The 11,691-nt window shown below is 41.6% G+C and overlaps 1 protein-coding gene across 1 annotated transcript; it reads left to right on the plus strand.

The window, feature by feature from the left end:
* The first annotated feature begins 535 nt into the window (after positions 1-535).
* LOC106054272 (germ cell nuclear acidic protein-like) lies at positions 536-10,158 on the plus strand. Its single transcript, XM_013210066.2, has 2 exons — positions 536-583; positions 9,031-10,158. The coding sequence occupies exons 1-2, from the start codon at positions 536-538 to the stop codon at positions 10,156-10,158; spliced, it is 1,176 nt and encodes a 391-aa protein (XP_013065520.2).
* The last annotated feature ends 1,533 nt before the right edge of the window (positions 10,159-11,691 follow it).

Consider the following 11,691-nt stretch of genomic DNA (forward strand, 5'->3'; position numbering starts at 1 on the left):
GCCTAATACGAAAACGGACATAAAATGGCGGCTGGTGGAACATCTTTAACAGCTCTTTCCGTGTCTCTCCCCCCCCCCCCCTCCGTCTCCGCCCCTGCACCTGCGAGATGGCTCAGCGCGGAGTAGAGTCTGTATTTCAGCAGAGTATCGGAATCTAATCATTATGTTTTTAGAGGACCTTTCCCTGGCTGTTCTGACGGAAAGGTCACGCCAATGGGTACCATACGACCATCTTCGCAGACAACCCCCTCCCCCACCCACACCCCTCCACCGCTTTTTACCTCACCATCCGACAGGGTCGCTTTGTTATGATCTCAATTGTCGGTATATAATCTTAAACTATCTTTTTCCTCCTCATCTCAAAGCCATCCTCCATCTCTCTCACACCTTTAGAGAACACCACCACCCCTTACTCCTCCTTATTTCCTTCTTTCGCTAAAACAGACCCGGGCCATTCCAGGGAGTCTCATCTGAAACACGACGGAACCTTAGTTTCCATTAAAGACATTTCGCTTCAATTGTATCGGTCGACTTCATGGCATACTTTGCGGTCTGTTCTCATCCGCCTATCACCTTGATCCAGGTAAGTAATCCCCTTTTTCTCTCCCCCCCCTCTCCTAGTCATCTAATCCATTTAAACCCCACCCTCTAGCTTACTCGACCTGTACCTTTAAGGATTGACAATATGAGTCATTTCATTTATTAGGGTAATAAACCTCAGATATAATCTAGTCCTCTACAATGCATGTAGTGTTTTTTATTTTTTGGTGTAAAGAAATTTGATGACTTGCTCTGATGGAATGCAGTCTTTTAGCGTACCTCAAAGTTTTATCAAATATTGACACTTATCATGAGATGTTATTGTCTTGCTATTGAAGTCAGAAGTCATAATCTCTATTCCTACTGTTTGTTCACTATTGCTTACTCTAACATCAGGCCTGGACTTAGGCATAGGTAAACTAGGCATCCGCCTAAGGCCTACCATCGGTAAGGGCCTAGAACATGACTCTAAACTCTAAACTATTTTTTAGAGGAGAAATAGCGAAAATTCTCATCGGTGTCATTGTTGGAGTGCACTAGGTCTTTAATACATGGAGTGATTTTAGATTAAAAAAAAAATTCTATTTCATTTCTGGCCAAATAATTAATTTCGCCTAGGGCCTCCAATATCTAAGGCCGGCCCTGAAACATACTCAGTGCACTCTGGTCTTCACCTTGCTATAGCTCTCTTATGACATGTAGTATTTTCTTTAGCATGCGGTTTCGTAACATGTATTTTGTGAGCCCGAGGAGAAAGGGTTGTCCTAGGCAGTTCAGAAGACACTTCTTTTAACCTCATTGGCTCTATTAAAGATTTGAACCCGGTACTTTTATTTTTAACTAGTCAGTCAATGCATTCATGGCACTCTTTGGTGACGCTTCACAAGGCCTCTATTCTCGGTGTTAAGTATCCGGATAGTATGTTGTCTCATTCTGTTGTGTCTGAGGCGCCTGAGCAAGATGGGGCATTTATTACACTAATTAAACAAGGAGACTAAGTGCACTGATTGACTCCTGAGTTGCTTGAGTCTGTCGAAAGAACCGGACAGCGTGTAACGTCTACAAGAGTTTTCATAGTTTTTAAATGGCAACTTACACATAAGAAGGAAGAATTTCTTTTTTTTTTTTCACTAAGAAAATGTAGGTACTATCTAGAAATGTGTATCCCTACTTGTGACTGAATCTACCATCAACTCATTGCATCTAGAATAGAACACGTTTAGGTAATATATTTTATATCTTGTAATTATTTTTTAAATCGTTAATTTTTTTTCATTTATTTATTTTTTTTTTAAATATGCGAACTGCTTATTGGAAATTCCCGAATATTTTTTTTATATTTTCTTTGATAATAGAAGATAGAAACTTTAGTCACCCCCCCCCCCCCAAATGCTACAGTAAATTGGTCTTTGAGCATTACAAACAAAATGGTGTCAGAAGCTCTTTGTTTTCCGAACCACTTAGCTTTGTTACGCTCCAAAGTGTACGAATGCTTGTTACCCGGATGTAACTGGTGTTCGGCACCCCATCCTACGCCCCCTGATATCCCTACCTTCCCCTCCCTCTCTACATTTGTGCTCTAAATGTGTTCCAACATGGGGGCCCCCGTTCGCCTTTTCCTTTTCGGCATTATTTTTATTTCTTTTTATTGTGCTCGGCTGGGGAGTAGAACGTCTGCAAGAAAGAGAGCACGGCTTCCCTCCCCCGTGGCCCCTAACGAGCGCTAACGGGGGCCATCTGCGACGACTCGTAGAACGAGGGTTTAAAAGGCGTTTGACAGGGCGCAAGTGGGTGTAGACGTCGGAGCCGGGTCCTAAGCTTTGGGGTGCACGCACGTGTAATATATCCGCCGAGAGTGCTGTCAGGTGTGAGTCTTGATGACTTCAAGAAGTTTGGGGAGAGGGAGGGCGAGGGAGGGCCAGGGGGTGCGGGCTGCCCTGACTGACTCGTGATACGAACAGTGTTGACACGGCAGAGAGAGGGATGAGACCAGGCATTGTTTTTGGGGGATGTTTTGGGGGATGTTTTTACTTTGATTGTTTCCCTCGACTCAAAGTTCAGCCCGAGAGTTCACGAGTTAGTCATCCGAGTTAAAACTTAGTCACCTGAATCAAGAGTTAGTCACCTGAATCAAGAGTTAGTCACAAAAGTTGTCAACAGTTAGACAGAAATCCTGCGTCAACGTTTGTAAATGACGATATTAATTAATCCCATAAATAATGTACATCAGAGATGGGAACACGTCCAGAGTTGAAGGTCAGATTAAAGAATTTCTTGGGGGGCGGGGGGGGGGGGGGTCCGAATGTTAAAAAAAAAACAACAAAAAAACAGCAAAAAGCAAGGTGTGTTGCGTTTTGGAAGCTAGAGAAATGTATCCATCAATCTAGTTGTTTATGGATCTATTCCAGTGTTTCCAATACGTTTCTCTTAGCGGAACACTTTACTTACATATATTTTTTTTTGAGAGAATCATTCACGTGGTGGCCTACTAGTTAACTATTCCAGTAGTTCGTGGAATACTTATTCAGGCCTCGCGGAACACCAGTGTCCCGCGGAACACAGATTGGGAAACACTATTCAGATACGACTAGTAATTGTGTAGAGAAAGCGTACTCAAAACAGTTCTTTGTTTCAGCCCGGTATTGTTTTTTGTTCCAACTTGGTCAGACATCCTGGACTGAACGATGCCAAGTCTGCTGCGATATCTGGAAGCTGAAACCCATTAAGTCCTTTAGGGGTCAGTGCAGGGGCGATTTCACGGCTCCGCGTCGGTGTTTTGCTTTCGTTTAAACAGACTGGACCACTTTGGAGTTTCCTTTCGTCTATACAGAGAGAGTATGTGGGATGAGGGGGAGAGAGAGAGAGAGAGAGAGAGGATGTGGATACGAGAGTATGGGGGGGGGGGGTGAAACGGCACGAGCTGTGAACACAAGAACGACACGGCTAAGTTTGGGGGCAAACTCCTTTAACCGTGGCTATTAGCACTTAAGAAAACTAGCCCTTATTGACTGAGAGAGCTACTTGCACGCGGCCGCGGCTAATCAAATACACGAACAGACGAATCTTAACACAGTTTTTGTTTTTTTTACCTAGAAATAAATAAAAGAAAGATGAAACAGGGGCTTCGAACTCAGGTCCTAGACACTGCTTTCCTATTGTTTATCTTCCATTGTGTTCTTTAATTACAAATGCCAGTGGCGTAGCTAGGGTGGGAGAGGAGGGTGGAGAATTTGAAAATCCCCCGGGCCCCCACTTGAGAGGGGCCCCAAAATAAGTGTTTTTTACATTGAAAATTAAATATTACGCAAAATGAAGGGCCCCAAAAGAGGTCAAGCCCCCCCCCCCCGGGCCCCAAGACGATGGAAAATTCCTAGTTACGCCCCTGATAAAAGCCATCTTTCTGATGTATATTTTCATAACTAATGTTTGAGTGAACCCGTGTTATGATTAAACATTTCGTCTGCTATTGAAGGTTAGTTTTGTTATGTGTTATACACATTCACTAGACACATTCCCTCAAGGATGCTGTCACTCTCCTAGACATAATTCGGCAAGTAGCTAGAAAGAGACGGGTCAGTAATATTGGTCCCTATTGTGTATGTGTAGATGACTAGATTCTTCCGGAAGTCATTGAAGAAGAGATGTTTTGGTAAACAAGAATTATGTTATTCAATTGATAAGTCTTTGGGAGACTATCGAAGTAAAATAAGGCTAGGTATTGGGGTCAATAATAGTTGGTCGTCACTCGTCAGTCTTCTGATCAGTAATTATTAATTTATTCCCATTAATTATTTAACAGTATTATTATTGGTCAGGGAAGTTATTCTACGTAAATGATTTGTACTTACTTACAGCCCAAGCAGACAATTGATCTCCATATATGGCCGGCTTTAGGCATAGATAGGCAAACTAGGCAGCCGCCTAGGACCTCTAATAGGTGTGGGCCTGAATGGCTGCCTGGTTTGCGCGCTGGGCTGTCGTTCAGATTTATCGATGGTCCCGGGTTCAAACCCTTCCCGCTCCCATCCCCCGTCGTCCTGCAGGAGGTTTGGACTAGGAAGTAATTATCTTCAACTCTGAAGGAACATCCGAAACATGTAAAACAAAACAAAACCTTTACACCAAAATTCACCAACGACTCTTCTATCTTAGAAAGCAAAGAAAATTTAACATCGACAAAACAATAATTAAACTATTCTATACAGCAACCATCAACAGTCTAATTAACTTTGCCATCACCTGCTGGTATGGTAAGACTTCACTGGCATAAAGACATAGACTAAATAGACTAATATTAACCAGTGACCTAAACTCCGCCAAGTCACTGTTTTTTCTGGCTAGCTCAGGCAACCCATTCCATGCTCTAATAGCACTAGGGAAGAATGAGCTTTTGTACAAAATTTGTCCTAGCATATGGGACGAGGAATGTGCCTTTATCTTTGTGTCTTTCTGAGTATTTTATTAAATTTATTTTTTTGTATTTGACGATTATGGTACAGTGTTTTATGTATAATTGCTACTTTACTTTTAAGTCTTCTATTATCGAGAAGTGCATTTATAAAGCGCTGATTGTGAGTGTGTATGTGTTTCATGTGTGAATGTTGTTAGTATTTGCAAAGATATCTATATTGTTAGTGTGCAGTAGTTACGCTGAGGTGGTCTATTGTAGTCAAACTGAATTTCCATTTGATGGGACCAATGCAAATAATCTTATCTCATCTTATCTTATCTTATTCTCAAAACAAGCTCGAGACAGATACTAGAGATGTATAATTATTATAATAATAATTATTACTACTCTTGGTTAGTATCAACACAGGATTAGAATCCCTTATTTGTTATTCAGATGGCGATTCTAATCATGCCATTTAATTATTTTTATCAACTATTCAACAGCTTCTTCTTTTTCTTCTTAGTCCTGTGGACCCCCCCCCCCCCGCCCCCAGGAGAGGATAGGGCCCCAACCGTACCTCTCCACCTAGCGTGGTAGATATAAATAAAACGTTTCAAAATAAATTAAAATGATAAAACAATTAATCAGCACGGTACGAGTGACGAGGATACATTTAAGTTAAGGGAAGGAATGAGACCATTACGGCAATGGCTCCTGGGCTATTACTCTAAAAGCTATTTTCAGAGAAAAGAAAAGGCGGATTTTTTTTTTCCATATCCGATTGACATCTGGGGAGTGTGGGCATTGAAAGGACAAGGCAGAGAAAGGTGAAAGAGAGAGAGAGAGGAAGAGAGGGAGAGAGAGAGAGAGAGAGAGAGAGAGGGAGGGAGAGAGAGGGAGAGGGAGAGAGAGACAGAGACAGTGAGGGAGAGGGAGAGAGACAGAGAGGGAGAGAGAGAGGGAGAAAGAGACAGAGGGAGAGAGAGGGAGAGGGAGAGAGAGACAGAAACAGAGAGGGAGAGGGAGAGAGAGAGAGACAGAGAGGGAGAGAGAGGGAGAGAGACAGAGAGGGAGAGGGAGAGAGAGACAGAGAGGGAGAGAGAGAGGGAGAGAGAGGGAGAGGGAGAGAGAGACAGAGAGGGAGAGGGAGAGGGAGAGAGAGACAGAGAGGGAGAGAGAGAGAGAGAGAAAGAGAGGGAGAGAGAGAGGAAGAGACAGAGAGGGAGAGGGAGAGAGAGAGGGAGAGAGAGGGAGAGAGAGGGAGAGAGAGGGAGAGAGAGAGAGGGAGAGAGAGGGAGAGAGAGAGAGGGAGAGAGAGAGAGGGAGAGAGAGAGGGAGAGAGAGAGAGAGAGGGAGAGAGAGAGAGAGAGACTAGAAAGTGAGATGGGGGTATAAAATGGTCTACACTTCTTTTCATACTTCAGATAGGTTAACGTCTCCATAATGGATTCTTCTCATTAACTTATCTATTGTCATGTGTCCTGTAATTACGTCACGAAGTGCGTTGCCATGACTACAGCCTGTCATTTTTATTATTATTATTATTTATTTTGATGAACATAAATATTAGCGTTTTTATTAAATCACGTGATCCAATGATATTGGTTGCGTCAATTCAAGAAGCCAACCAGTCAACGAAATACTTTACATTAAAAAATAAAATAATGAAAGTAAGCTAACAGATGCATGTGGAGCTGCCCCAAACGACACTCTTTACCCTGTTGTTGGTCGAGCTTTTTTTGAATGTTGGTAATTTTTTTACTAATTAGTTAGTTAACTAAAATGATAAATGATTGCATACTATCTATCGTCCCCCTTTTTTTGTTTCTATCTATCTATCTATCTATCTATCTATCTATCTATCTATCTATCTATCTATCTATCTATCTATCTATCTATCTATCTATCTATCTATCTATCTATCTGTCTGTCTGTCTGTCCGTCCTTTCATCCATCCTTTCATCCATCCATCCTTTCATCCATCCATCCATACACCCACCCATCCTTTCATCCATCCATCCATCCATCCTTTCATCCATCCATCAATATCTTTCCCTCCTCTCTCCCTCTCTCTTTCCTTCTATCTATCTCTCTGTCTACCTATTTATCCGACCATCTATCTACCCATCCATTCTATTCTATTCTATTCTATTCTATTCTATTCTATTCTATTCTATTCTATTCTATTCTATTCTATTCTATATCTATATCTATATCTATATCTATATCTATATCTATATCTATATCTATATCTGTATCTGTATCTGTATCTGTATCTCTATCTATCTATCTATCTATCTATCTATCTATCTATCTATCTATCTATCTATCTATCTATCTATCTATCTATCTATCTATCTATCTATCTATCTATCTATCTATCTATCTGTCTGTCTGTCTGTCTGTCTGTCTGTCTGTCTATCTATCTATTTGTTAGACTCTTGTTTTTTTTTTCTCTTAGGTCTCCCATTCCTTAACCCGCCCACCCACGCACCCACCCTAACACACAAACACACGCATACACACATTTCTCTATTCTTCATTTCAATTTACCATTTCTACATTATGACTTAATCGTTGTTCATTTTTTTGTTATAAATATCTTCCCCGTCTTTGACTTGACCTGTACTCTGACATAAAAATTAATCTCTTAAACTCTTTCGTGAACCTTTGAAAAGAGGTTGCCGCCCCTGTAATTCTCTGACACCTTTTATCACACCAGACAAACCTCAGACCAACAGGAAAGTTAATTTATTAACTCGCCCTGGCTCGCCGGGTCACTCCGCTTTTCAACTTCCGGATATTGCTGAAATCTCTTAGCGACAAAAGACCCCATTCGAGGAAGCCGCGGGAAATACACAGTTCATCCACTCGCCATTATACCGTTTAAGCTTTTTAGCCGCAGCGACAATTCCTCTCCTCTACGGTCTCTTTCTCTCCCGGCCTCTCTTTTGCGCCAATAAACCCGTTTTGTTGTCGCTTTCCGGGCAGAAATGTCAGGCCGGAAAGAAGTCCTAGCGACGGGTAATAAAAAAAAAGGGGAGATGATAGAAAAAACAACAAAGGGACGTAAACGGATCACAACAAAAACAGAGTAGCTTTTCATTGGGGAAATTATTAATCTTTTAAACTGGAGAGTGAATGTCTCATTACACTCCCGCCATTTAGTCAACTGGCATTGCGCGCGCGTGTGTCCTGTGGAGGTCCCTAAGATCTTCACGCTTACAGCTAATTTGATAATTTTCCCAACAGAGGAATCATAGATTTTTTTTTCCTTCTGTCCACCCGTTTTTTTTCACCCCTTTTCTCCCCTGCACTTCGTAAAGAGATTAATTCTCACCGCTGCTAGTCTAATTAAGGACGACTCCGAGCGCGTGGTCTCCGCGCAGCAAGGCGTCTTCTGATTCGTTAGTTTCGCCGTGTGCGGGTGTGACGTCACAAGCGGGAAAGTAAGATGACGGGCCAACATCACGTGACTGCAGTGTTTCCACCCCCCCCCCCTTTTCCTCACCACCAGCATGCTTCGCAAAAAAATTTTTTTAAACCTCTTCTGCAAATGACTTCCACTGTATCAAGGTGTTAAAATTGTAAAAGGTGACCCGCACGTCAAAGGGTCATATGCAAATTAGATCTGGGTGAATATAACGATTCATTAGACGATGACACTAATTCATAGTAATTGATCATGCAATTAAGGTGGGGCCATTTGAAGACCGGCTTTCACAGGTAACAGTATTCATACAACATTTTTTTGGGGGTGCGGATGGGAGGAGAGGTGCGGATACAAATTTTCTTTGAGACAATAGAATAGCCAATGCAAGCCAGTTAGTTGATTGCTCTTAATTTCAACGACACCAAAACAGCTTGTCAATCAAGAAAGACTCAAATATTAAATTTATTTTCACTGTGCTTCAATACTGTAGCCTATTTAGCTGTAAGCCTTCAGTTTGTGTTTTTTTTTATAATGGATGAATAATTTTCATATCAAAGACAAACACACATAATATGAGAACTCAGATTAAATCACCAGATCTGAGGTTTTAAATGCCAAGGCCCTGTACAAAATGTATATAGCTGCCCAATTGTTACTAATTTAGAGGGCCATTCCAGACGAGACCATTCCAGACGAGACCATTCCAGACGAGACCATTCCAAACGAGACCATTTCAGACGAGACCATTCCAGACGAGACCATTCCAAACGAGACCATTCCAGACGAGACCATTCCAGACGAGACCATTCCAGACGAGATCATTCCAGACGAGACCATTCCAGACGAGACCATTCCAGACGAGACCATTCCAGACGAGACCATTCCAGACGAGACCATTCCAGACGAGACCATTCCAAACGAGACCATTCCAGACGAGACCATTCCAGACGAGACCATTCCAGACGAGACCATTCCAAACGAGACCATTCCAGACGAGACCATTCCAAACGAGACCATTCCAGACGAGACCATTCCAGACGAGACCATTCCAGACGAGACCATTCCAAACGAGACCATTCCAGACGAGACCATTCCAGACGAGACCATTCCAGACGAGACCATTCCAGACGAGACCATTCCAAACGAGACCATTCCAGACGAGACCATTCCAGACGAGACCATTCCAGACGAGACCATTCCAAACGAGACCATTCCAGACGAGACCATTCCAAACGAGACCATTCCAGACGAGACCATTCCAAACGAGACCATTCCAGATGAGACCATTCCAGACGAGACCATTCCAGACGAGATCATTCCAGACGAGACCATTCCAGACGAGACCATTCCAGACGAGACCATTCCAGACGAGACCATTCCAGACGAGACCATCCCAGACGAGATCATTCCAGACGAGACCATTCCAGACGAGACCATTCCAGACGAGACCATTCCAGACGAGATCATTCCAGACGAGACCATTCCAGACGAGACCATTCCAGACGAGACCATTCCAAACGAGACCATTCCAGACGAGACCATTCCAAACGAGACCATTCCAGACGAGACCATTCCAGACGAGACCATTCCAAACGAGAACATTCCAAACGAGACCATTCCAGACGAGACCATTCCTAACGAGACCATTCCAGACGAGACCATTCCAGACGAGACCATTCCAAACGAGACCATTCCAGACGAGACCATTCCAAACGAGACCATTCCAAACGAGACCATTCCAGACGAGACCATTCCAAACGAGACCATTCGTTATAGAAGGCCTGAACACTGACCAGTGACGTCGCATCCTGTGGGAAGTGGAGACCACAGCTCTGTACAACCTGGCAACGAGCTATTGGTCTCCACTGCCCACAGGTTGCGACGTTGCAGGCCAGTGTTCAGGCCTGCTATGATGATTGGTCTCGTTCCTACAGTTGTCCTATGGCCCATTCAGCGTAGAATCATTGTCCGGCTGCACACTTTGCAAATTCTTAATTCCGGATCTGACATCGCAATTATAAATTGTCAATATCAATTTCTCCAAAGATAAAACCAAAACACGACTTGCCACTTTGTTTTTAAGACCAAGAAAAAAAACAACAATTTTTGCTTATCATACTAGAATGATTTTAATATCGGCTTCATGGCATTCTATTAACCAGGTCATCAATATGACATCTTATTAATTGAAAAAAAAACTATTAAGAATCATTAAATATACAGCTTTTGTTCCAGTGTAAAACAAAATTTGCATAATAAAGGCGATTAATCTCAGCAAAACAAAGCATCTGCGACGGCAGGGCAAAACGCGAAAGCGTTGGTTGGCTAAAACAAATTATCGTTTGGCCACCATTCGCAGGACGCAAACAATCTGGCCAACAGAAGAATAGGGCTGCACCATATGCCAGAGAGGAAATGAAAAGGCTGAATTAAATAATTTTTTTGAAATATTTGTGTGGAAAAACGCAATTTTAAAATGTTTATATGTGTACCATATGTTTGATTATGTTTTCCCTAGTCTATATTTTCGAAGACATAATTATAATATATAATATCTTTATGTGTGTATATGTGTCTGTGTATTTGTGCCTATTTTTATGTGTGTATGTTTATATATTGTTAATAAACTTTTCAATAAAAAAAAAAGAGCCGATTTACAAAATACACACAGGCTTTATTTTACAGCTACCATCTCTCCCCTACAACTATTAATAAAAGTTCTTCATGCAGCCATTCATGATGGCAATTATTTAGATGGCGCCCTCTTCTAAAATACTCCAGTATCTCATCTGAAAATTTTGGCAATATGTTAAGCTTCTCTACACTGTTTCAACCTGTAGATCTATATGAAAACAACCAAAAATATAAAAATTACTTTAAATAAAAAAAAAAACAGACTTATGTAAGGAAAAGAACCGCACAATGATTGTCATCTCTCACTACTACAAGATGCATCTCCCCTTTTTATAAATAAAATACATTAATTATCATTAATCAATTAATTAATTTGTCAATCTCTCGATTCATTCATTGTATAGTCATCGACAATGATTAATTGTGCAAAGTTTCAACTTAATGCTAGAATGAAAAGAGGTGGGAGAAATGATGTGCATAAGATTTGAACCAGACAGAGTAAGTTCATATAAGCTTTGTTTAAAAAAAAAAACTCTTGGACCCCCAAACCTGATAAACTCTTTGTGTCTTGCTCTTTCAAGTTTACCTTAAGTGTAAGAAAGTAGGATAGAGTTGTCCACCCCTTGTGCTCGTACATACGTCGTCACCCCTTCCCGCCAAATTTTTCTTATATCAAGAGCGTTAACTCATG

The sequence above is a fragment of the Biomphalaria glabrata genome, chromosome 1 (assembly GCF_947242115.1).
Source record: "Biomphalaria glabrata chromosome 1, xgBioGlab47.1, whole genome shotgun sequence".
Taxonomy (NCBI): Eukaryota; Metazoa; Mollusca; class Gastropoda; family Planorbidae; genus Biomphalaria; species Biomphalaria glabrata.

Excerpts from the sequence above, each read along its gene's own strand:
- LOC106054272 (XM_013210066.2), top strand. The coding sequence starts at position 536 with ATGGCATACTTTGCGGTCTGTTCTCATCCGCCTATCACCTTGATCCAG. Across the intron at positions 584-9,030 it reads CGCCTATCACCTTGATCCAG|AGGGCCATTCCAGACGAGAC; the intron begins GTAAGTAATCCC and ends TTACTAATTTAG.